This window comes from Melopsittacus undulatus, chromosome 8 (assembly GCF_012275295.1).
Source record: "Melopsittacus undulatus isolate bMelUnd1 chromosome 8, bMelUnd1.mat.Z, whole genome shotgun sequence".
Lineage (NCBI taxonomy): Eukaryota > Metazoa > Chordata > Aves > Psittaciformes > Psittaculidae > Melopsittacus > Melopsittacus undulatus.
In genome coordinates, this window is record NC_047534.1 from 17,115,731 (window position 1) to 17,141,717 (window position 25,987).

Sequence of the window (25,987 nt, forward strand, 5' to 3'; positions counted from 1 at the left end):
ATGTGCTGAGGGTGCACTCAGTCCTTCACCGTTTCACCTCTCAGACAGCAAGATAAGACACGTTAACAATATAATAATACAACATATATAGTATAATTAAAATACACATAGAGAGTGTTACTTATGCTCCCACAGTGCCTGGGAGGCTTTTGTTGTATGTGCCATCCCAGCACAAGGAATGACAGCGACCACTTTTCCCGTGGTTTGGAAACACGAAGCAGGTTTTGCCCCATTGGATGTCCCTAACAGGAAAACGAATGAGGAATGAAGCTTCAGGGAGTCACTGCAGCCCCGAATCCCGCTCCACGTGCTTCTAGCGCCAGCCAAGGGAATCCACACCCGCTCCGGAGCCGCAGACACCCCTTGGTGCTGCGGAACAACCGCGGTGCCCCCATCCCGCCCGGGCCTCCGCCCCGGTACAGGCCCCGCCGCGTCCCGTTTCCCGGGAAACGGTCACTTCCGGGTGAGGGCGGCGGAGCCGCAGTGCCCCCTCTCGGCGGGAGGTCTGGCTGGAGGCTTCAGCCCAGCCTTGAGCCGGGGTCCCCTGCCCCCTGTTCCTGCCTTATATCCAACTTAAATACATGCTCTTCCAGCCGAAAGCTAACACACTCCTCCCGTCTCCACAGGTAAAAAGCAGCCCTCCATCATTCCTACCAGCCTCTCACATGCTGATGGGCTCCAGAAAGTCCTTTCCAGGCTCACCCACCCCACCTCTTCCAAGTCTTTTTCCCCAGGAGAGTCCTTCCAGACCCTGGCTGCTCCCGTGCTCCCCTCTGGATCCGCTCTGCCTCATGCTGGGACCCGGCGCTGGACGTGTGCTCCAGGATGGGGTCTCAGAAGACTCAGTGAGGAGAACCATCTCCCTCGTCCTGCTGGGCACACTGCCTGGGATGCAGCCCAGGAGATGAGGGGTTTGCAGGACTCCAAGTGCCCACTGATGGCTCATGTCCCATTTATCACACCCTGGCACCTTCAGCTGCTTCCCCATAGACTCCCATCGTGGGGATGCTCCTGCCATCGCCATCAGCCTTGGAGCAGCCTCTGTGGGGCTTGAAGGAGCCCACCACAGCAGGAAGGTCTGGAGAGCTTATATCGGATATGGAAAATCATAGAATCCCAGCCTGGTTTGGGTTGGAAAGGACCTTAAAGCTCATCCAGTTCCAACCCCCTGCCACAGGCAGGGACACCTTCCACCAGACCAGGTTGCTCCCAGCCCCATCCAACCTGGCCTTGAACACTGCCAGGGATGGGGCAGCCACAGCTTCTCTGGGCACCCTGTGCCAGCGCCTCAGCACCCTCACAGGGAAGAACTTGTGCCTAAGAGCTCATCTCAGTCTCCCCTCTGTCAGGTTAAAGCCATTCCCCCTTGTCCTGTCCCTACAGGCCCTTGTCCAAAGCCCCTCTCCGGCTTTCTTTTTTTGGCGCCCTATTACTCTTCCTACCCCCCAGCACACTGGCACTGTCATGGCGAGGAGTTAGGCAAGGCAGCTGCTTCCCATCCCTCTGTTTGCCCCCATATCCAGCTTCATTCTGCCTGACAGCCACCTCTGGGATAGGCTTTCCTGCCGTTCGCTGTCCCCATGTGCCTCCAAACCTTCCTCCCAGTGACAGCTCTTTTCCCCCAGACCTCAGGGGTTGGGACACTTCTCACGTGTGGCCACACTGAGTCACAGCTCTGGGCTGTCCTTATTTTCCCTAGTCCAACCAGCCCAGCCAGGCAGGAGCTGGTGACGCAGTTTCACGTGGACACACGGGCCACCGTGGTAATGGTGATGGTAATTGTAATTATGAGGGTGGTAATTACCATCTCCAAGAGCCAGCAGCACATCAGCCACCTTGCCCAGCTCCCCACAGGAGCTGTGGTAGTCATGGCACATCTCCACCCAGAGGTGCCAACAGGGACCTCTGCCAGCAGCTGCCAAAACCTTTCACCACCACTGCCAGGTTCCCATCTCCAGGGACATGGGACCTTTTGAGTGCAGGACCAGGAAACCAGGCAGAGCTCATCTCCAACTGGATCTTTTCCAGGAGGGAGGTTGGTCCCTGCTGGTGTCCCCAGGAGATCAGCACAAGCTCTGGGATGCTGTTGTCACCCATCCTGGCTCTCTTGGGCAGTAACATCAGGGCTCTGGATGAGGAGCAACACCAGTTGCCCTGGCAACGCAAGATGTTCTCCTCTGGACCAGGACAGTATTTGGCCAGATTTGCTAAGAGTACTCCCTGGTGGCACCACCTGTGTCACATCCCTGCTCCCCACAGGGCTCCAGCCTGGTCAGTGCTGTCCCTGCTGGTACCCAGAGCTAGCCCAGGGACATGCACCCTGTGTAGGATGGGCTGGGATGCTCCAGGGGTCCCACAGCAGACCTGGCAGGGCCACCAGCACCCATGCCTCTGGGGCAGCTGGGGACACAAGAGGGAGCTGGGGACAGCCAATGGCATCTACACACATGATGGGATGTGGAGGGAGTTCCCAGGGAGGGACTTGTAGGCCCAGGAGGGTAAATGACTCCTTAGAGTTTAACTAGGTTTAAAAGCTATTATGTTTACAATTTTGCTGCTTTTCCTAATACCATTACAGCCTTCTCCATGGCAACCAGGTGGGACAGCTCAGACTTTGGTCCCGGACAGGGAGATTAGCTGCCAGAGCTGAAACCATGGGGGATAGGCCGGGGAGGTCCATGCTGCCCGGAGCCACCAGCACACCCGTGGTGGGGTCCCACACTGGGGTCCCCATGGTGGCTGTGGTGCTGCTACACAGGGACGAGGTCCAGGTGTGCAGGATGGGCTCCCGGTGATGCTGGAGGGACCAGCTGGGGTGTCAGAGCATCCCCTGCTGCAGTGGTGGGACACGTCTGGAGGAGGTGCCCTCAAGAAGGTTTAAAGGTAGAGACAGGTCTGGCTCCTCCCTGCACCCCAGCCACGTTGGGAAGGGTTTGTTATTGACCCTCCTTTTTTTCCTTTGAGCTCTTTTGGTGTTTTCCCTGGAGAGGGTTGATGGAGGCAGGGATGAACCCGCTCCCTGCCGCAGGAAGGGCTGGTTTAAACTTCCCAAAGAGGTTGTGTGGGTTTTGGCTGGCTGGCCCGTGCTGGTTCAGCTCTTTTCAGCTTCCAGATTGATTACACCTTGTGTCAATATGTGCTTAGTGCTTATTAGTGAGTGCGTGTATCTCCATCTCTCATTTCGCCCTTCTGATCTATAATTTCCCAGAAGAGAGGATTAAAATAGAAGAGGGGGGAGAGCAGTGCTCGGGTCCTGAAAAGAAAGGGAGAAACCAGTGCTTGTGGGAAAATTGGGTGGCAAGGCTGGAGCTTGGCTGTCACTCTCCAGCACCTCTTCCCATGGGCACGACGCTGCTTTGGCTGCTGAGATGGTTGCTTAAAACCCCCTGAGTTCTGTGGTGAAGAGCTGAGATGTGCCCTGCAGAGCGGAGGTGGTGCCAGGCCCCCGTGGGGATGGGTGAGGTAGGAGCATGGTGGGGGTGCCCATGGCATGGGGCTGGTGGTGGAGAGCATCCCTGCTCCATCTCCATCTCACCATCGATACGGGGAGAGCCAGGGGTGGAAAGAGCAGCTCCAGTGGGAGACAGTCCTGGAGACGTGGATGTGAGCAGTGCCAGCCCCACCTTGGTGCATCTTCATGGAGGAATGGTGCTAGCAGGACATGGGGAAGGGTTATCCCCAGCAGCAGCTGCAGGGCTCCTCTCATTGGGGCAGAAGTGGCTTTTAATCTAGCTCTTTTTTGTTTTCTTTCCTGGAAACTGGTAAAAGATTCTGCAGAAACCATGTTGGACCTGGCTGGGGAAATGACCTGGGACACAGAGCGAGGTCACCAGCCTCCCTGGGCTGGTTTGATGAGCTGCCAGGCAGAGAGTGCGAGCTGCCAGCCCTGCAGCATCACCCACCTTCACCCCCACACACACAGGGATGGAGGAGCCGAAGCACCTTCACAGCCATCACCTTGCCAGGGGACCCAGCTCTGTGGCCTGCTTCCCCTTCGGCATGAAAGAGCCAAGCCAAGCAATGCATAGAGATCCCGTCACCATTCCCCAGCACGGGACAAAGATCCACCTGTAGGAAGGGGCTGCAGGCTCAGCCCCAATGCTTCTAATGCCACATGGAGAAGAGCCTTTCCCCTTTCCCAACTCATTTCCTACTGCATCACCATAATGCTTCAGGTGTTTCACCCCACACCTCTACTCCCCTGTGCAATACAGATGCTCCGAGCCCCATGGTGTGTATTTAGGTCCCAATGCAGCATCAGGAGTAGCTGCCAGGGCTCACCGTGAGCACCCCCAGCTGAGCAGGGTCAGTGCTGCTATTTGGGATCCTCAGGAGCACAGCACATGGTCATGCCCCATCCATCCCTCTCTGCTTGCAGCTCCATCATAGCCTGTCCTCCTGAAGCATTTAATTCCACCTCCCTGTCCCATGAGGGGGTCTGAGCACTGCCATAGAACCAGTTACAGACCAGTGAGGAGGAGCAAGGAGCCCATCCCGCTGACACCAGTCCCGGTCATGGCCCGTCCCAGCAGCAGTGGGGTTAAGCCCGGCCGGGCGGGCGGCTGGACAGGCGTCAAGGTGGTTGCTCCATCCATCCCTGCGCAGTCCCAGGGACCGGAGCGCTGAGAGGGAGCTCTGCCCTGCCCGGGACCATGAGCACAGGCAAAGGTAAGGCAGGGAACCCACGGGCAGGGGGCTTGGAGGGGAGACCCTAGAACCCTGCCAGGGCTTCACACCCAAGTCACCCTTCTCCCCCCTCCCCTGCTAATAAGAAATATAGGGAGCCCCTGTGGTGACTGGGTGCATGCAGAGCCCAGAGCTGGATAGGGGCTGCAGGGATGGCCAGGAAGCATCAAGACCCCTCTGCCCTGAGGAAGAGCAAGTTAATGGTGGGCAAGCAGAAGGAGGGAGGAGAGGAGGCTGAGGACCTGTTCCCCTGAGAGGGAGAAGCTGCTTCTGCAACACAGGTGAATGTGTGTGGGGGTCCATGCACCCAAGGGGTCTGAGCTGCAGCAGGAGCGGGGGGTGGACCAGAGCCCTCTCACAAGGGTGAATCCAGCTCCCCACCCCTCGTGCAGCTGCTCAGTATTGTGCAATGGGCTGGGACTGACCCCTCCCATGGCCCTGGCAGCACAGGCAGCCAGTGGGGGGGTCACATGGGGGTCCCCATGAGCACCAAGTGTTGCACTGATGCATCCCCTTTCCTCTGCACCCCGCAGTGGGCATCATCCTTGTGCTCCCCTTGGCTCTGCTGCTGGCCATGGCCTCCCAGCCCCCTGGGGGGGACACCCCAAAGGAACAGGGGGATGCGGACCCCCCCCGCTGCCCCAGCCCTTGCGCCTGCAGCTTGGATGACTACACCGAGGAGCTCAACGTCTTCTGCAGCGCCCGCAACCTGACGTGCCTGCCCGAGGATGTGCCCCCCAACGCCAAAGCCCTGTGGCTGGACGGCAACAACTTCACCCTGCTGCCAGCTGCTGCCTTCAGGAACCTCTCGTCCCTGGACTTCCTGGACCTGCAGAGCAGCCAGCTGGCTGCTGTGGAGCAGCACGCCTTCCATGGGCTGCGGGGCCTCTACCACCTCCACCTGGAGCGCAACCGCCTCAAGCACTTGGCTCCCCACACCTTCCTGCACACCCAGAACCTCGTGTCCCTCAGCCTCAACAACAACCACTTCAGCAAGGTGGAGGAAGGGCTGTTCGCTGGGCTCTCCAACCTCTGGTATCTGAACCTGGGCTGGAACTCGCTCGTGGTCCTGCCTGACAAGGTCTTCCATGACTTGCCCAACTTGAGGGAGCTGATCCTGGCCGGGAACAAGCTCCCCTACCTCCAGCACCAGCTCTTCTGCAGCCTTACTGAGCTGAAGGAGCTGGACCTGAGTGGGAACGCACTCAAGGGCATCAAGATCAACATCTTTGTCAAGCTGCAGAAGCTACAGAAGCTGTACCTGAACCACAACCAGATCAACGCCATCGCACCCCGTGCCTTCATGGGCATGAAGTCCCTCCGGTGGCTGGACCTGTCCCACAACCGGCTTGTCTCGCTGTTTGAGGACACGTTCCTGGGCCTCCTCAGCCTGCATGTCCTACGCCTGTCCACCAACTCCATCACCAGCCTGAGGCCCAGGACCTTCAAAGACCTCCAGTTCCTGGAGGAGCTGCAGTTGGGGCACAACAGGATCCGGAGCTTGGCAGAAAGGACCTTTGATGGGTTGGGCCAGCTGGAGGTCCTCAGCCTCAACAACAACCAGCTGCAGGACATCAGGGCTGGGGCGTTCTTGGGGCTGTACAACGTGGCAGTGATGCACTTGTCTGCCAACTGCGTTAAGGTGCTCCCTGACTACGTGTTCAAGGGGGTGACCAAGCTGCACAGCCTCCACCTGGAGCACAGCTGCCTGGGCAGGATCCGGGTGCACACCTTCTCCAGCCTCACCAGCCTGCGGCGCCTCTTCCTGCAGCACAACGCCATCGCCGTCATTGAGGACCAAAGCTTCAGCGAGCTGCACGAGCTCCTGGAGCTCGACCTCAAGCACAACAGGCTGAGCAGCCTCTCACCGCAGCTCTTTGTGGGTCTAAGCAACCTGGAGTATCTCTTCCTCTCCTCCAACCAGCTCCTGGAGATCTCCCAGGACACCTTCACCCCGCTCCAGAGACTCTTCTGGCTCGACCTCTCCCATAACCAGCTGGAGACACTGGATAACTCCATCATCTCCCCCCTGGCCAACCTGCGGTACCTCAGCTTGAGGAATAACTCACTGGAGACCTTCTCAGTGGGCTTCCTGTGCAGCCCCTTTACCCTGGAGCAGCTGTGGCTGGGGGGCAACAACTGGCACTGCAACTGCTCCTTGAAGGGCTTGCGGGACTTCTCCTTGCAGCACCCTGTGGTGGTCCCACGCTTCGTGCAGTCTGTGGCCGAGGGGGATGATGCCCATGTCCCTGTTTACACCTACAACAACCTCACCTGCCTCCACCCCCCGGCCGTGGCAGGCCTGGACCTCCGTGACACCTCTGAGGACAGCTTTGCTCACTGCTGAGCTGCGCTGGCCCCAGGGATGGACCCTCAAAACCTGCCACCACCCCGGCCCTGGCCCAGGCTCCAGGGGCAGCAGCAGGAGCTCTGGCTTTGGGGTCACCCCAGCTCAGGCCACGTTTGCCACCACCTCACCTTGGTGCTGCTTGGGCAATGCCTTGTAGGCACTTGCTCCCCAGGCTTCAAACGGAAATGGTTCAGGCCTTTACTATTTAAACAGGAGCCCCTGGGTCAGGAAGGTTGCTCCCAATGGGAGCATCCCCCAACCTGGAGGCTTGGGGGGATGGGGGAAAGCTGCACCTGCAGCCTGGAGCCCTCCCCACAGCAAGGGACAGTGCTGCTGGGGCTGCGACTCTGCAGTGGGACAAATGAAAGCATCTTCCTGCCATGAGGAGCTGAGAAATCCTCAAAGCCCCTGGTGAGGAGGGGGCAGACCTGCTTTACTCATTTCTTGCACTAGCAGGTGTAGGCAGGTTGCAGAAAGCCACACACGTCACCTGATAAACCGTAGCAGACAAATAAACCTTTGGAGCTATCGCAACCCATCTTGTAAGTATGCTCTTTCCAAAGCACATGCTGCACCCGCCCCGGGTTTCTTATCGGAGTCCCTCAGGGCTTGCAGCTGCAGGGCAAGTTGCTCAGGGTCCCTAGGGTGCTGGAGGAGCTTGCAGGAGGATAACTGCAAGCCCTGGGTGGGTGACACGTGCCCAGGGTGGGAGGAGAGCTGCCCAGCCACCCCACAGTAGCCAACAGCCCGGTCAGGCTCTGCTCCTGGCCCTCCAAAACCCAGATAACTGACCTTTGGCCATGCAGCAGCACATGGGGAAACCTGGTCAGGTGAGTTCCTGCTGTGGGCACAGCAGGAGCAGGGACAGATGCTCCTCCTGCTCGCTTCCAAGTGATGCTGCCAGCTACAACCCAGTTTGGTCATTGGAAATCCTAGATTCCCCCCATCTCCCCAAAACAGCATTGTAAAGGTTAAGTCCCAAGCATGGACAGACGTTTGGAGACCAGGAGGGAGCGAGGTAAGAGGCAACGACCCCAACTTTGTCTACTTCACCAGCTCAACTCAAGCCTGCAAGAGGAGGCAGGTCCCACAGAAGCCATGACAGCGTAAAAGACAGAGCAACAAAGCAGGAACCATGTGGGGACCAGAGGAGCCTCACGCATGGCAGAGATGTGGAGAACAGCCATAGCAATACATGCCCCAGGCCAGCTTCCAACAATACAAGGGACCAGGAGGATCTCAAAGCTGGGATGAAAGGAGGAAAGATTTAGCTGAACCCCAGCAAAGAAAGGGCAGAGCAGGAAAGAACTGGATGTACACATGGTGCTCCTAAGTCCAAGGCTCAGAGCTACAACAAGCCTGAAGCCATGGAAAAAACTTACGTCACAGACTTGGATTTTAAGAAAAGTATTTACTGCTTGGAGCCTTTACAAATATTCCTGAGTGATGATAACCCCCAGCAACCCAAAAAGGCCTCCTTTCCAGCAGGAACTCAGCACTCAGGAGGGTGCAGATCCCCTAAAGACCTTTTCTCACGTGAGGCATGTACTGCATCCCCACTGGCCCATCAGGAAGCAGCGAACTGAGACTTCACAGCAGGGTGGCCTGGCTTGAGTCCACCTGGGAGCACCCAGCCACTGAACCAAGTACCATCTAATTCATCATGCAAGAAAAGCAATAGAAGGCAGCAGCACATGGAGCCACGATCCAGATGATTGGTGCTGGTTGGGTTCAGTGAGTGAAGAACAAATTGATGATCTTTTTAGCTGTACCAGGCAAAGGCCAGAAGCACCACAGCATACAGAAGACTGGGGACACGGACTAGAGCTCCCCAAGCCCCTGCACATGGGCAGAATGCTGAGGAAGGCACCAGGAACAACTGTACCATCTGGGCAGAGCATCATGTCAAAGGCAGGAAGCAGGCTGTTGCCCATACAGGGGCTATTTGGATCCAGAGGGATGGAGCAGAACTTCCCTTTTTGGATCACTGCAAGCAGCATCAATGCTGTGCTCCCTCCCTCACCTCCCACTGAGACAGTTCATAGCTTAGCAGCTTCCACAGCTGCTGTCCCATCACCACGGGCTGCTGGTGGTGCTGTGAGGGTCTCAGCCAGCAAGTCCAGCCCCACACTGTCCTCAGGAGCTCTGCTGTGATGTACCATCCAAGATCTGCTGGGCAATATGAGCCAAGGCAGGGAAGGCAGGGCTCTTGGGAAAGTCTTGGATGAAGTCTCTGCCTTCTTCCGAGCTCTGGCTGAGTTGGGGATCCAGAGGAACACAGCCTGTGGGATAGGAGGAATGGGGAAAATGATTGCTTGCTCACCATAAGGCAGAGGCCTGGAGTCAGGATTAAAGAAATTCCCTGGTGGAGCCAACTCCAGGAGAAGCAGCTGGGAAGAGCACTACCTTCACTGAGCTCTCCAGGAGCAGCTTTCTCTGCATGCACAACTCCCCCCACACCACAGTGCTTCATGAGAGACATTCTCCCTGCACCCCAGCCCAGAGCCCTCAGCCTCATTTATCGGGGAGGCTCCAGGGCATTTCCGGACAGCTCTTGTGCAGCCCCAGGCAAGCTGCCCACCATCACCTCCTCTGCCCCAGCAGGGCCAGGTGCCCACTCAAAGCAGTTTGGATGGCAAAAGCAGCAAAGCAAGAACCACCCCTCACCTCTGAGAGGGTGCCATGGCTCACAGGGACAGAGCCCAGCCTACCCACCCCTCCAATGCTGTATCTCTGATTGCACAGCACAACACAGACACCACATCTGACCACAGAGAGCTCTGCTCAGGAGGCCACTCACCCAAGAAGGGGACCCCAGCGTGCTTGGCCAGTTCCTCACCTCCTCCTTTGGAAAAGATGTTTGTGCACTCCTGAAGGAGGAAGAGCAGAGCAGTGAATCAAGAACTCCAGAGCACTGTGCAGGCGCTGCCTGCATGTGAGGAGAACCAGCTCCCCTCTGCATTCCAGCCTCAGGGCACTCTTCCATTGGGAAAGGGGAGCCAGTGGCCTCTTCCAAAGCTGACACACAGCAGCTCATCTCCCTACATCACCCTCATGGCATTTGCACATTTTCCACCCCAGGCACTACATCCTGAACACCACATCACAACTGAGGCCCCACACCAGCCCCAAAGGCATGACAAACTCACTGAGCAGTGCGGGCACACGAAGCCACTCATATTCTCCACAATGCCGAGAACTCTTAAGCCTGTTTTCTTGCAGAACGTCAGCTCCCGCCTCACGTCTCCCACAGACACAGCCTGCAGGGAGAGCAGCAGGGGTTAGGGGTACCTGCCTACCCAGGCTGACCATGGGTCTGGAGCATGCATGCATCACAAGGCAAACGTGTAGCACAAGCAGCCACACACAAGCTGGTGCCAACGCCCACCCTGGGTGCATATTTTCATCCTCCCACCATGCCTGGAGGCAGAAGCCTGCCCAGGAGCTCCAGTTCAGGCCAAGGCAGCTGCCCTACCTGGGGTGTTGTGACCAGGATTGCTCCAAGCAACTTGTGAGGCCTCAGGGCCTCCACTGTGGAGATGTGCTCATCAGATGTGCCCGGCGGTGTGTCCACAATGAGGAAGTCCAGGTCCCCCCAGGCCACATCAGCAACGAATTGTTTGATCAAAGCTATGGAAATAAAAGGGGAAGGAAATGAAACCCAACAGGTCTTAGCGGGTGCTGTGGGAGCTGTGGACCCAGCGGAACAAGGATCGGGAGACACTCTGGGTAACAAGGGTGCAGGGAGAGATTGCAAGGCACACAACACATGCTGCGCTCTCCTTATCTAAGCAGTCTGAACCCACTCCTGCAGAACAGGAGCCTTGTTTCTCCAAGGAATGACCTGCCCCCAGCAGGATCCAGCCCCACTTCCAGGAAGTTGGACACTTCCTAGCACTGGGAAGCAGCCAGCACCAGCAAAACCCAACGGTACCGTTTTTCTTGGGTCCTCTCCATACCACAGCATCATCCGGCTTCTCCAGCAGGAAGCCGATGGACATGAGTGAGATGCTCTTGTCCTGGTCCACATAGACTGGTACCCAGCCGCTGTCACACTGGTGCACATCACTGTCCTGCACCTGGAACATGCGAGGTATGCTGGGGCCACACAGGTCCACGTCCATGATCCCCACCTGCAGCAGGAGAGAATGCAGAGCCCTTCAGCTTGAAATGAGCCTGGTGGCTGCCCCCATCCATGCTCCTTCCCAGGGCAAGGGAAGGCAGCATCTGGATTTCAGCTGCTCACAGCACTTTACTTCAGCAGCCGAATTTGAAACACAAAGAGCTATTTAAAGTCTCACTACCCTCCTCATCCCCTTTCCTCAGAGGAGCATTTCCCAGGTATTTCCAGGTGCTTTGGAGAGATCTTTATGCCAGACACCTATCAGGATCCAATTGCGGCAGAGAGCCTTTAAGAGAAATCTTCAGGGAATTCTGCCTGCCCCATGCCCATACACAATCCCCTTCTGTCCCCATCTTAGATCTGTCCTTCGGCTCCCTCTTTACTTTGCAAAGGGAGTGTGTGTTACACCACAGAGCATCAAAATCATTTCTCAGCACCAAAACCCAGTAAGTTTGGGGTGATTTTAGCCTCTTGGACGAGAGGGGAGTGAACCTGTGTTGGATCAAGTGAACACAGATAAAAGGATTCACTTGAATTGCTGTCACAAACAGCATTTTCACACGCTGCCCACACAAGACACACAGGTGAGCAAACACAGGCCAGGTGGAGGTTGGGAAGGGTTAGACAGAGCTCAGTGCCCCACAGCCCCTCACTCACCCTCCTCCCGGAATGCCGCAGTGCCAGAGCCAGCTGGGTGGAGATGGTGCTCTTCCCAACACCGCCCTTCCCGGAGAGCACCAGCAGGATGTGCCGCACCCCGGCCAAATTGGTTCTCTCTGGGAGGAAGAATAAGGAGGCATCAGAGCTTCTTCTGATGCAAGACAGGAGTACCTGAGGGGTCACCCTGGAGCCACGGTCCTCACTGAGGGCGACAGTGGCTGTCACTATCCCAACAAGTCTGGTTTAAGCATAAGAAACAGGGAATGAAGAGGTGGACGCGCCGTGGGCCTTTCACCATCGGGGAAGGGACAATATGAGCAGGGGCAGAGGCTTTGGCCCCATGACCTAAGCGGCTTTGGGGCTGCGCTGCAATAAACACCTACAGGTCACGCTGCGGCAGCGCTGGGCAGAGCCCTCCCGGGGCCACGCTGAGGTCAGGCCCTTGGCGTTTCCTTCCACCACACCGCCCAAGCCGCCTCCCCGCGGCCATGGGCTCCTCTCCAGCCTCCCTGCAGCGCTGCTCAGGCTCATCGCTGGGGAACACTCGGGGCCGGCTGGCCCGGCCGGGGCTCACCGGTATCAGCGGGTTGGGCTGGGTCGGGTCGGGTCAGGTCGGGAGCCCACCGGGTCCGCGTTCCCGGGCACCTCGTCACCGCCGGACACTGACTCACCGAGCCAAGGTCTCACCCGCCCCGCGCCACTCCGGCCTCATACCGGCACCGGCGACATGGAGCCTGCACGCACCATGGCGGACCTCATCCGCACCTCCACCGACGGTAAAGGGGAAGCGGGGAAAGAAAGGGAGGTGGGGGGGAGGCGGAGCCCCGCAGCGAGGCGCTCCCGGGATTCCACCCGCTGATACCGGCGGCCCCGGCTCCTCGGCGCGCCCTCAAGGGGAGCCTGACCCGGGACTCCGGTAAGGCACAGCGACACCCCCTCTCTTCCCCCGGTAACCGGGCCCCACCGCTTCGAGGCCGCGGCCCTGACCGAACACGCCGGGGCTCCCCTCAGCAGGAGCCGAGGCCATCACCGCGGCCCGGTGACTCCGGAACAGCACCAGAGGTCGGGCCCAAACCGCCTTAGAGTGGGACGGGTCGTCCCTCCCCGAGCACTCCGGCCTCCCCCGTCCCGCGGCACCACCGCCGCTCACCCCCGGCTGCCTCCTCCATGCTGCTACCCGGGGCCGCCCACTTCCGCCTTCCGCCGGGTTAAAGTCCCGCCCCCTCATGCTGGCGGGCACTGACGCCAATCCCTCATAGAGAGCCCGCCTCTTAAGCCTCTGCAGCCAATCAAATTTTCTGTCCCCCCCTTCGCCAGCCAATGGGCTTAGTGACTTCGCTCTGTGACGGGTGCTCACCAGTGGTCACCCAATGGCGCGGCTCTTCGAGGATTGACGTTCTGCGCAGCCAATGGTGCTGAGCTGCCCTCTGACACCGCCCCTCCGTACTCCTGCAGCTGTGAGTGACGGAGCTCTCAGCCAATCGCGAGAGGGAACAACGCAAGCTCAGCCAATGGCTGCTTGAGGGGCGGTGTCAAGAGAGGATTGTTTATGTCTTGGGAGGGGAATGTAGGTCAGAGCGCGGCGGCGGGGCCGGGGCAGGTCTGGGGTAAGGCGGGGCTGGACGCGTTGGGCAGGTGGGACGGGACCGGGACCGGGAACCGGCACCAGGACGGGGCCGCGGGTGGGAACCGGGGCGAGGCCTGGCCTTGCCGATGCGGCGCGGCGCAGTCCGGCCCGAGGCAAGCGCGGCGGCCTGGCCTCGTAAAGGCCCAGCTGGGGCCCTCGGTCCCACAGCCGCGGGCTGCCCCTTGTGCCGCCGGTTCTGCCCACCCCCGCGGTGTGCTCCGCTCGGGGAGCAGCGGCCGGGGCCGCGGCCAGTGAGCTGGTCACAGCCTGCGGGAGGGCCCCAGCAGCCCTTGGTGCCAGAGCACGGCCCGGGACAACCACCGCACTGGGTCAGCGTTACCCCGGTGTAGCCGGCCGGAGGCCTCAGGCAGGTGCCGGGGAGCGGAGCTGCTGCGGGGGGCGGAAGTACAGTGTTCCGAGCGGAGCAGGGCCGCTCTGCCGCCGTGTTAGCTGCTGTTCTGGCAGAGCTGTGCTCGCCAGTGGTGGGACCCTCTTGATCCGGGGCAGGGAGATGCCCGGAGCCATTCAGAGCATCCGTGGGCACCAGCACGACCTGTCGTGGCTCAGCCTGTTTTGCTTTTCCAAGAGCTGCCATCCCGTCGGGGAATGGGGCGCAGGACGAATAGGAACGGTGCCGTTTGGCAGGCACCGGCCTGTGCTGGCCCACCACATACTCGCAGGATTCACATGCTGTTAGGGCAGCACCGGAGCCAGTGTGGGTGTAGAGTGTCTGTCTGTGGAAGGCAGCAGCCCCAGAGGCTGAGCAGAGGGAGTGGGTGCAAGGGGTGGGAGAGGAGTTTCAACCCTATGGGTGCCTCTTGCTGAGGAGCTGTTATTTGTGTCGCCCCGGTGCAACGCTCCTGTGGGGTGGCTGGGAGCTGCTGTGGTCTGTCAGGCTTTACACAGGGAAGGAGCCTATGGAAATCTGAACAACACTCGCTGGAGTTGGGAAACAGAGGGCTGCTTCGCTTCTGTCTGGTGCCCTTGAGGCAAGTCAAGACAGGTCTGTGTAAAGGCTGGTTTTCCTTCAGCAAGAAAGCAAGTGATGTCTGTTGCACCTCAGCCACTGACAACAAAGTCTTCCCTCCGTGGGCAGTTGCTCAGAGGTGAAAAAACAGCCTTCCCCACAGCGAGACACACACAGGCTCAGCCACCCAGGGGACACGGTGGTGGCCAAGCAGCACCCAGAGTCCAGGAGGGTGACAGGCACTGGGGAGGCCAAGTCTAGGTGGCTGATGATCCTGGTGGAGCCAGGCCAGCAGTGAGATGCTGGAGAAGGAGCTGCTGCTGCTGCCAGGTCTTGAGAGCGTTTCTGGGGTTGGTTCAGCACATGGGCTAAGGAGAAGTTGTCCTTGCAGGAATGTTTGTGGTGCAGGAGGAATTATTTTGCATCAGTTTGCTGATGGGGACTATGGAGACCTGCGTTTGTGCTGACCCTTTCCTGGTGCTCTATGGGGACCTGGGAGGGGTTGCTTCAGAGGGCAGAGCCCAGTGGGGGGTGAGTGTAAGCAGGCCACGAGTGCTGTGTGTAAACTCTTGTCCCTTGTCCTGCAGCTTACCTGTCTGGAAACAGCATGGCGCGGCGCCCGCGGAGCTCCAGGGCCTGGCACTTGGTGCTGAGCGGGGTGCGGCGCGAAGCGGACACTCGGGCACTCACCCTGGCTAGTGGCACGCGGGGCTGGGGCTACGACTCTGACGGGCAGGTAGGCTGCTGTGACACTGAGCTGCTGTGACACTGAGCACTGCAGTGACATGCGGGAGAGGTTTCCCTTCCACGTAGAAACACATAATCAAACACGTTGGATCATCCAGTCCATCCATTCCCCAGCATTGCCAAGGGCACCACTGAACCATGTCACTGAGGGCCTCGTCTACACCATTTGTGACCACTTCCAGGGATGAGGACTCCAGCACTGTCCTGGGCAGCCTGTTCCAATGCCTGACCACCCTCTGGGGAAGAAACTGTTCCTTTATCCAGCCTCATCCTCCTCTGGTGCAGTTTTGGTCCATTTCCTCTTGTCCTATCCTTTGTTCTTTGGGAGCAGAGAGCAGCCATCTCCTGGCTCCATCCTCCTTTCACGTAGCTGTAGAAAGTGATAAAGTCCCCCCTGAGCCTCCTCTTGTCCAGACGAAGCCCCACCAGGTCCCTCAGCTGTTCCTTGTCAAACCTGTGCTCCAGGCGCTTCCACAATGTCCATGTAACTGAGGAGCTGGCATCTGGCCCAAATCAGAACAGACTTAATGAAATCAGAACACAAATAAATAATGGGCCTCATCCAAGCTTCAACATGGGCTGTGGAACTCCCAGCATATCTTCCCTAGGCAGGGAATGCTACACTGCTCCCCAGCCTTGCACCACAGCTCTCAGCTGAGCCAGGGAGTTAGTCAACACTAAGCTAAGGTTTTTTTAAGCGTATAAATTGTGTATGATGTATTATAGGTACATACAATAGATTTGAAATATTATTTGTTAAGTAGTGATCTACATATGCGTTAAACTGGATCAGTTCTGAGCTCTGGCTCGCTGTAGGGCAGTGCTGACATCTGGTCTTTGTGCAGTGGTGGAGGGAGCGAGGCTGCTTCAGTCTGCGATGTTACAGCCTCACATATCCTCAAAGTGAAATTTCTGCTCTGTAACGTGCACATCACTTCTGAACCTGGCCCTGGAAGATGGGAACCCAGCGGGGAGGAGTGGTCAGTAAAACAGAGGTGTGACTTGGGTTCACCTCCACTGCCTTTTCCTTTTCTCCCCAGTTCTTGAGTGCATGAGTTCAGGTCTGTGTGCAGCAGTGTGGGCACAAGGAACTGCTTCTGGAGCTTCAGAGCTAGGCTCAAGCCTTGCAAGGCCCCTGTCAGAGCTCAGGCCAAACCCAGGCACTGTGCTCCCAGAAAATGAGTTTTCTGTGCAGCCAGAGCAGCTTTGTGTTTCTGCAGTAATGGGAATGGTGGGATTGCTCCATAGCACTATTTGGGAAGTGCCAGTGAAAGATGGAAGTCAAGCTTCTTAGTATGTAGGCGAGAGAAGGAGGGGTGGGCACTACCTAAGTAAGCCCAAGTCATTTCCAGTCCCACTGTCTTAGACAGCCACAAGAACATGAGTCTAAAGATGGGCTTTAAATACTGTCTGCAAAGTCTGCCAGGGTGTGAATGATGAGCAAGTACACCTGACCAGTGTGTAAACCCAAAGTAACTCACTGCAGTCTGTCATGAGAGACTCCATGAGGTGACACCAAGCCTCCCATTGTGGGAGTGAGATGGGGCATTGACTCTTACAGCATCGAGTGAAGGGACACTTTGGTTTCATAGAATCAGTTAGGTTGGAAAAGACCTTTAAGATCATCAAGTCCTGGGGTGGGGGAAGAAGAAATCAAGTTTTTCTGTTCATGCATAAAAGTCAACAAAAGCCTTTTGATCCTCCTGTGGGTTCCCTGTGGGTCTTTCTGCTGGCACAAGGAGCTGCCGCCCTGCTGCTGAGCTGCTTCCCCTTTGTTCTGCCCTCTCCCCTATGTGGCCTCCTGGCCCTTTTCCTTGTTGTCTTGTTTGCCTCCCTCTCCTCTCTCTCAGCTTCCAGGCTCTCCAGAGCAGCAGTTTCAGCTGTGTGCTCTGCTGTTCTGACACCTCAGCTGGGGTTTCCAGCTGGCCATAACCTGCCCATTGAAAACCACAGCTGTGTGATTAGACATGACCTGTCCCACTGTGTGCAGGCTATGGCAGCTCCTCACCCCTGGAAGGCACAAAGAACATACCCCCATCGTAGAGTGACCACTGCTGGGAGGTCTCTGTGGCTCGGACACATACTAACCAGGTCCCAGAGTGGGGTAATTTGCTTGGCACAGCCCCTCATGTCCCTGCATGGTGAGCCTGGCCAGGGCACGATGCAGCCCTCTGCCAGCCCAGCTCCATGAGCCTGGGCTCCTTCAGTAGTGACCGGGGGAAGCAGTAAACAGGGCAAGTTCAGGTTAGATCTTACGCAGGAGTTCTTCTGTGTGAGGGTGCTGAGGCGCTGGCACAGGGTGCCCAGAGAAGCTGTGGCTGCCCCATCCTTGGCAGTGTTCAAGGCCAGGTTGGATGGGGCTTGGAGCAACCTGCTCTAGTGGAAGGCGGCTGGAACTGGATGAGCTTAAGGTCCTTTCCTACCCAATCCACTCCATGATTCTAATGCCATTCCTGTGTTCTCTCCGGCAGCACAGCGACTCTGATTCGGAGCCGGAGTTTTCTTCCCTCTCACCTTCCATCCCAAGTGCCATCCCTGTTACTGGAGAGTCTTACTGCAACTGTGAGAATCAGAGTGAAGCACCCTACTGCTCCAGCCTGCACGGCCTGCACCGCATCAAGGACTGCCAGTGCGGCGAGGAGGATGAGTGTAAGGAAGGGGTTCCCCATCACTCCACCATAGTCCTTTGGCCCTGAGGATCCAGCGTGGATCCTTTGGCTTCCATGAGAGCCCTTAACTCTTCCCCAGCTGTTTGTTTACACCTCAAGGCCATACAGGCTGCAGGGAGATTACAAGCATGTGCCTTGGTGGTGTTTCAGGGGCTAAGTGCTGAGCTTCTTAATGCCTCAGAGTTCACCTCTGGGGAACTGCTTGCAAATCTGGCTTAGGCCACTGGTGAAACAGGCTCTTGTGGTTATAACCCTCTTTGCCACTGATCCTAGCAGGGTGCTCAGAGCAGGGGGGAAAGGTAGGGAAATGGTAGGCTTGAGCTGGCTGTGAAAGCCTGTGGCATGGTGGAGCTGCCACTTGAGCCTACAAGGAGTGTAAGATGGAAGAAAAGAGGGTCCATCTGGGTCTGTGGAGGTTAGTGTTGGCCAAAATGGGAAGATGTGAATGCCAATAGCTTCAGGTTCAGAGCAGTGAACCCTTCCCACTGGGACAGCACAGAATAATTCAGTCCCCAAGGAGCCCTGTGCACAGCTTAGGATTTACCCTCTTTAATGGTAAAAACCTAAATAAATAAACCCCACAACAGACCTTCTGACCAAACACCCACTTGTGCTTTGGCTTGGGGATCACTGCCTGAGGGCCTTTGTCAACTGTGTCCCCTCTCTGCTTCCTGAGCAGATTTTGACTGGGTGTGGGATGACCTGAACAAGTCAACGGCCACACAGCTGACATGTGACAACCGCAAGGTGAACTTCCATATGGAGTACAGCTGCGGCACCGCCGCCATCCGTGGCAACAAGGAGCTGGCTGAGGGGCAGCACTTCTGGGAGATCAAGATGACCTCCCCCGTCTATGGCACAGACATGGTATGTGCAGCAGAGTTGTTTATGGGCATGTAGAAAAGTCCAGTATTTCTTGAGCAGGAATTGTGAAAATGAAGTATTGAAGTAGGAGAAGATCAGGTTTGAGACTAAGGAGCCTGAAGATGCACAAGTCACAGAATCATAGATTCACAGTCCGGTTTGGATTGGAAAGGACCTTAAGATTATTCCGTTCCAACCCCCTACCATGGGCAGGGATGTCTCTCACTACACGATGTTGCTCAAGGCTCTGTCCAGCCTGGCCTTGAACACTGCCAGGGATGGGGCATTTATCACTTCAGGTCCATGGGACATGTGTAGTATCTGAGGGTCCTGAAGAAATTGGCAGATAAAGTGGCCAAAGCCACTGTCCAGAATATTTGAGAAGTTGTGGCAGTCCAGTGAGGTTCCCACTGACTGAAAAACGGGAAACACAATGCCCGTTACCAGAAAGGTAAAGAAAGGAAGACATGGGCAACTGCAGGCTAGTCAGTCTCACTTCAGTGCCCAGCAAGATCGTGGGCAGATCCTCCTGGAAACTATGCTAGGGCACATGGACAATAAGGGGGTGACTGGTGACAGCCAACACGACTTCACTAAGGACAAATCATGCCTGACAAATCTGGTGGCCTTCTGTGATGGGGCTGTGGCCCCATGGTGGGTAAGGAACAAACAACTAAATGGACTTGTGCCAAGTATTTGACTGTTCTGCACAGCAACCGTGTCTCTAACCCGGAGAGACAGGGATTTGACAGGTGGGCCATCACTGTATAAGGAATTGGCTGGATGGTCACACTCAAAGAGTTGTGGTCAATCACTCAGTGTAGGGGTGGAGACCAGTGATTGGTGTTCCTCAGTTCAAAAGGCCAAGTGCATGGTCCTGCACCCAGCACAAACACAGGCTGGGAGAGACTGGATGGAGCAGCCCTGAGGCAAAGGACTTGGGGGTGTTGGTCAATGAGCAGCTCCCCATGACCCGGTTCAGCGAGTGCTTGAGCCCAGAACTTCCCCATGTGCTGGGCTGCATCCCCAGAGCGTGAGCAGCACAAGACAGAGGGGATTGTCCCCCTCTGCTGTGCTCTGGGGAGAACCCCCCTGCAGTCCTGATCCAGCTCTGGGGGAACAGCACAAGTGGGATGTGGAGCTGTTGGAGAGAGTCCAGAGGAGGCCATGGAGATGCTGCAAGGGCTGGAGCAGCTCTGCTCTGGAGCCAGGCTGAGAGAGCTGGGCTTGTTCAGCCTGGACAAGAGAAGGCTCCTTAAGGGGAGACCTTAGAGCAGCTCCAGTGCCTAAAGGGGCTCCAAGAAACCTGGAGAGGGGCTTTGGACAAGGGCCTGTGGGGACAGGACAAGGGGGAATGGCTTTAACCTGACAGAGGGGAGATTGAGATGAGCTCTTAGGCAGAAGTTCTTCCCTGTGAGGGTGCTGAGGTGCTGGCACAGGGTGCCCAGAGAAGCTGTGGCTGCCCCATCCCTGGCAGTGTTCAAGGCCAGGTTGGATGGGGCTTGGAGCAACCTGGTCTGGTGGAAGGTGTCCTTGCCTGTGGCAGGGGATTGGAACTGGAGGAGCTTTAAATTCCGTTTCAGCCCAAACCAGCCTGGGATTCCTTGAACAGGACAGCAAACTTCTCCAGCAGTTCAGCTGGGCCTCATTTAGGAGAAGAAATTGGATCTGGGAGCCTCCAACTCATGAAATCTCTGTCTTGGCTTCACCAAAACCTCTGGGTGACTTGGACTGTCCCAGGAAAAGTTGGGGAAAGCTGGAGGCAGGGAGTCTTAGTTGTATGTTATTGCTTGGAAAGACACTAAGCTTGTGTTCTCTTCCTGGCCTTGCCTCCCAGATGGTGGGAATTGGGACATCGGATGTGAACCTGGACAAGTACCGCCACACTTTCTGCAGCCTGCTGGGCAAGGATGAGGACAGCTGGGGACTGTCCTACACAGGTGACACGGGCAGGGTTGTGGCAGAGTGGTGGAGGGGCAGCATCAGGAGCAAGCATTTTCTTAGGGTGTTGAGAAACACTCTGAAGGGGATTGAGGCCACCAGACCTCTTAGTCCTTTTGTTAATGAAAGCCAGGGCAGGTGCCAGCAGCTCACATCAGTCCAGATGCCACTGGTGAGAGTTTTGTGCTGCTGCCTCCACTCTGGTGTTGCAAAATCTCCACTTACATCCTTCTTGTCACCCCACTCTGGGGTGGGAGGGATCAAGGAACAGAGGGGTTTTATAAGCACTGGGTGAGGCTGGAGTAGTGGGAACTCGCAGTGCGGGAGTTGGGATGAATTTGCAGAGCACAGTCTTTCCACTGAATGCCTTTGTGTGTTTGTTTGAAGGACTGCTGCACCACAAGGGAGACAAAACAAACTTCTCATCGAGGTTTGGGCAAGGCTCCATCATTGGGGTGCATTTGGACACATGGCACGGGACGCTGACCTTCTTCAAGAACCGCAAGTGCATAGGTAGGAGTGAGGGTAGATGCTGGCAGGGGACATGTGGCTGAGCTCAGAGTCAGGCTGCAGCAGGAACCACCAGAACACAAGCAAAGCATGGAGCAAGTGGGAGGAAGGCTACAATTGCTGTTTTATGGATTGGAATTTCCAAGAGCTGTTTTCCAAGTGATTCAAACAGCTCTGTAGTTAACAGGTTCAGGGGAGCTGGGAGGAGTGAGGTCACCTGGTGAAAACTAACGTGAAACCTGCCCTTGCTGTCCCCTGGCAGGGGTTGCAGCCACAAAGCTGCAGAACAAGAAGTTTTACCCCATGGTGTGCTCGACAGCAGCCAAGAGCAGCATGAAGGTGATCCGGTCCTGTGCCAGCTGCACATCCCTGCAGTACCTCTGCTGCTACCGCCTGCGCCAGCTCCTGCCCAACTACGTGGACACGCTGGAGGTGCTGCCCCTGCCACCGGGACTCAAGCAGGTGCTACACAACAAACTGGGGTGGGTCTTGAGCATGAACTATAGCACATCGAAGCCTTCCTCCTCCTTGTCCTCGGGAAGTGACTCAGACAGCTCCTGTGGCTCAGACGCAGAGGCCTGTCAAAGGAAGAGGTGTCGGAGGACATAATGTCTCTGCAGAGGAACTGCTGTGAGGGACTCAGTGGGGTTTTGTTCTGCTGTCTGTGAGGGCTGCCCAGGCCCGACGTGCCTCTTTCTTCACAGGGACATCCATTTCTGCTCAGTTGCAAAGGTTTCTCTGTTGGAAATCTTTAGTCTAAAGATCCATCACATGCATTGAAAAGCCTTGTTTGACTCAAAGAAGTCTCAGCTCTATGAGCGAGGTAAGCTGCAGCCAAATATCTGTGCTCCATCTTCTGTCTTGCTGTCAAAGCCATTGCCTCTTCCAGAAGGATCTCTCTTCTCACCATTGGCAGAGACAACTAAGGTGATTTCCTGGTTTCAAAGTGCACCAGACTCTTGTCAGATAACAGACTTGACTCATCAAGAGACAAACTCAAAAGACCAGTCCATGTCCTCCTAACTGTTGTGTGTTGGTTTAGTGTTTGCCATGAACTCCTCACGCTGTGGGGCCCGATGGAGCAGCAGCGTGTGGGGACATGGGCTCCTGGGGCTGCATCTGCATCAGTGCTCTGCGGAAGCAGTTACCTGAGTCGAGCTGCGGGTGAGCTCGCTTGAGCCCCTGATGACTTTAACTGCTTTGCATGTTGGCTCCTGCTGCTTCTCCTCTATCAAAGACTGTATTAAAACATAATAATAAAAGTAGAAACTGTCTTTGGTTCCTCTTGTGGCCATTGAAGGCAGGAATCTGAAGGTGCTGGTCAAAAATAGCCACAGTGGGACAGCTAAGAGGCTGGTGGGGATGTTACAAGTGCCACACTCGTGTGTCCCATCTGGAGGAGGTAAAGGCAGAGGAGATTCCTGTGCCTCTGCCCTGGGGAGGGTTCTTATGCTTCCTGCTGAGGCTCCTGGTGTGCTGGGATGGATCTTCAGCACAGACAGAAAAGTGCCTGTGGCTGTGCACTGGAGGAGAGGGAGGCTGCAGGATTTTTGTCCTCAGCTCAGGACAACCCCCCCGCAAATTCAATTCACAGAGCAGGATCAGAGCAGCATCTGCACACAGAACAGCTCTAACCGAGGCTTCCTGCAAGGGGAAGTGCCAGCTTAGAGCCTGGGTGAGCCACTGATGAAGCAGGGCCTGATTCTGTTGCCTGTCTGCTCTTTGCAGCTGAGCCATCCTCAGTTTTATACAGGGAAGAGGAAGGGAAAATACTTGAGCTGCTCCTTGCAGAGTGGGACACAAACTGCTCAGGAAGAGCAGGGTGAAGGTGCTTCAGCAGTTCTCACTGTCCAGCTTGTGCCATGCTGCTGGGACAGGCCAGCACCGGGAGCCATCACAGAGATGATCTGGTCATGGCCATGTTTGGCACCTCCACTTCCTCCTGTTTGCACCCCTCAAAGCCACAATTGCACTGCTGTGAGAGCAGATGGGTAGGACCCTTAGAAGTGAAATAAGGAATTAATAAATGTATTTATGAAATAAATATGATGCTATAAATGGCTTTTAACCTGTCTTCTCCACAGGATTCCTCCCAGCCCTGTCACTGAGAACACAGAGCTCCAGCTGCTGCCTTTTCTCCTGCTCCTGTCATGGACGGGAAACGCTCTGGTAGAGCTTTTGCTCCGTGTGCATTTATTCCCCATGAAGCCACATGACTCCATGCTTTTCCTTCCCACACCCCAGATCTTTAAGCAAAGGTGGCTCTCGCTTCTCTTGTGATAGGCTTTGAATGAGAACATGAATGAGTAGGACATAAAAAGTGAGGACATGCTGCAGGAAATACATGGCTCATTGAACATGTCAGTGAAAGGCAGACCCCAGATGCTGCAGCCTTCCCTGAGCATCAAGCAGTGGCCAAATATTTTCCCCAACTCAATTTTCTTTCCTTTCCTGGAAAGCTCCAGAACGGAAAGATTTTCCTCAGGCTGTCATTTCCCCTCCACTCCCAGTGCTGAATCACCACTGAGTTCACCACAAGAATAGAGGATTTTCATCAGCACAGAGACTGACAGTCATCTTGGGATACATCTAGTCTGGGCCTTACACTGATGGCATTGAGGACAGGTGGGCAGGCATGGATCCATGTTCCTGTAACTTCTGCTGAGGCTTCCCAAAGCTCTGGGATTGAGAGGTGACCGTCTCCAGTGACACAACTCACTTGCACGGGTGTGTTGGTATTGCTTTCATCAGTGCAGGGACCTGCTGGCTGAACTCCTGACACACGCTGAGGAGCAACACCCTGACGTTACCCCACAGTTGCAGCACCACTGGGGCCAGGAGGAGAAGTGACAGAGGTGAGACATGTAGCACAGCAACCAGTGGGACACAGGCAGGCATGGGTGGGACAGACCCTCACCCTCCTGTCACCCCTCAGCCAGCAGCACCGGTGTCAGCCCTGGCCACCAAAGGCACCCAGTGAAGCAGCAATGGAAGCACATGGGTAGGACACATCCCTGCGGGGTGAAGCTGGGCTTGGCTCGCTGCATTAGCTCTGTTTACACAGAGCTGTGGTAAATCCTGCTCATCCTTCTTGGCTCCCAGTAAGCCAGCGAGTCATGAGCCCCTTTGGGGCATACTGAGGCAGGGCATGAATTTAGTCCAAGGGATATCAAGCAAGGGTTTAGATGGTATTTGACCTAGTTTATGGCTGCTGAGGCATCACAAGGAGTGTTGCTGATCTGCCATGGGACACAGGCTCTGCAAGGCAAAGACCTGAGCAAAGACCAGCTCCTTTCACAGAGACACAGGCAGTTGTCGGTGGGGCTGGGGAGGGGAGGCTGGACCCATTCTGAATCGGGTTTTTAAGAAGAAAAGGCTCCAAACTGTGCATCAAAGCCTGCAGTCCCTCTTCAGTGCCACTTCTAGGCAGGGTGAAGGATGATGGAAGCAGATGTAACCTGGTCCAAGCCAGCCACCACCTCTCCTGGCAAACCATTCCTCACACACAGGAGCTCACCAGTGGAGCATTCTCCATACAGCTCAACCCCAAGGAACATAAGCCTTGAAGGACTGTAAGAAGCTTTGCCTCCAGTATCTCACACACAAGCTCAATGTATTCACACCTCGGACTGCTGTCTGATAAAGAGGAAGAGGCCAGACTTTACCTACCCACATCTGCCACCTCCCAGATGAGCTTTAAGGTCTCTTCCAACCCAAACCATTCTATGATTCTATAACTGGGGAACTTCTCAGCACAGCAGCACAGGCTGCCTAGACAGGTATAAATGCTGAAGGACCGCACACAAATCTCTCTGCCTCAAAATGTGAGTATCTCCAAGGGCTGTGGACTCCCAACATTTCTTTCAAGCAAATCTTTTATGGACTCTCTGAGAATGGAAAAGCTAAATGCAAAGAAAGGCAAATCTGGCCTGTCCAGTCTGCCCTGTCCCAGGGTTAAAGGCAGGAGCCTACATATATCCCTAAAGACCTGCACTTGGATACCGCTTCCCCACAAGCTCTCTCAAATCGCTGCCCTCTGTCACACAGCTTTGTCTCAGAGTGCAGCAATGGCAGTTGTGAGTGAATCCTCCCCCCCCTTTGGTGTTCACTTCGCAAAGTGACTCTGCTGTAGAGCACTTTGTGCTGGTCTGGCTCCGAGATCTGTATTGCCAGGGTTAGGGAAAAGGTGGCTCTACCACCACCACCTCTGTCACCTCCTCAGCCTTCACCATGGGACCATCCTAAATGTCATGGTTTAAGACCAGTCAGCCATGCAGCTCCATCTCTCACTCACCAATTCTTCCTCCCCGCCCCTGCTCCCGGAGGGATGGGGAGGAGAATTGAAAGAATGTAACTCCCACGGGTTGAGATAAGAACAGTCCAGTAACTAAGGTATAACACAAACCACTGCTGCTGCCACCAATAATAATAATGATAAGGGAAATAACAAGAGAAGAGAATACAACCGCTCACCACTCACTGACCAATACCCAGCCCACCCGAGCAGTGATCTAGTCCTTCTGGGTGACTGTCCCCAGTTCTACATCCTGGCCATGACATGCTGCGGTATGGAATAGTTTGGGTCAGGTGTCCTGTCTCTGCTTCCTCCCGGCTTCCCCTCCTCCCTGTTAGAACATGAGACTCACAAAGTTCTTGGTCAGAGTAAACATTACCAGACAGTAACTAAAACCATTGGTGTTATTAGTGCTGTTTCCAGGCTGAAAGTCAAAATACAGCACTGCACCAGATAGTAAGGAGAAAAATGACTGCTACTGCTGAACCCAGGACACTAAAGAAGATGAAATCATTTTCAGCAGCAGCTGGGTTGAAAATCCCAGAAGCA

General features: G+C 56.0%; 3 protein-coding genes across 5 annotated transcripts; 2 read left to right on the plus strand and 1 right to left on the minus strand.

Moving 5' to 3' along the window:
* The first annotated feature begins 4,617 nt into the window (after nt 1-4,617).
* On the plus strand, nt 4,618-7,510 carry IGFALS (insulin like growth factor binding protein acid labile subunit). The gene is made up of 2 exons (XM_005150749.3): nt 4,618-4,668; nt 5,220-7,510. Exons 1-2 carry the CDS (start codon nt 4,653-4,655, stop codon nt 7,031-7,033), a joined length of 1,830 nt encoding a protein of 609 aa, XP_005150806.2. The 5' UTR covers nt 4,618-4,652; the 3' UTR covers nt 7,034-7,510.
* A 917-nt stretch (nt 7,511-8,427) lies between these two features.
* Nucleotides 8,428-13,041, minus strand: NUBP2 (NUBP iron-sulfur cluster assembly factor 2, cytosolic). The gene is made up of 7 exons (XM_013129451.3): nt 12,970-13,041; nt 11,817-11,935; nt 10,971-11,169; nt 10,512-10,666; nt 10,186-10,296; nt 9,837-9,906; nt 8,428-9,318 (listed from the first exon to the last, which is right to left on the minus strand). The coding sequence occupies exons 1-7, from the start codon at nt 12,986-12,988 to the stop codon at nt 9,173-9,175; spliced, it is 819 nt and encodes a 272-aa protein (XP_012984905.2). The 5' UTR covers nt 12,989-13,041; the 3' UTR covers nt 8,428-9,172.
* SPSB3 (splA/ryanodine receptor domain and SOCS box containing 3) lies at nt 12,403-22,418 on the plus strand. 3 transcript variants are annotated; one of them, XM_031050219.2, is made up of 7 exons: nt 12,403-12,595; nt 15,001-15,149; nt 17,632-17,809; nt 18,509-18,696; nt 20,531-20,633; nt 21,022-21,147; nt 21,407-22,418. In XM_031050219.2, the coding sequence occupies exons 1-7, from the start codon at nt 12,547-12,549 to the stop codon at nt 21,751-21,753; spliced, it is 1,140 nt and encodes a 379-aa protein (XP_030906079.1). In that variant the 5' UTR covers nt 12,403-12,546; the 3' UTR covers nt 21,754-22,418. The 3 variants fall into 3 exon arrangements, with proteins under 3 accessions (XP_030906079.1, XP_030906078.1, XP_030906080.1); XM_031050218.2 differs by lacking the exon at nt 12,403-12,595 and adding an exon at nt 13,348-13,426; XM_031050220.2 differs by lacking the exon at nt 12,403-12,595 and adding an exon at nt 13,370-13,386.
* The last annotated feature ends 3,569 nt before the right edge of the window (nt 22,419-25,987 follow it).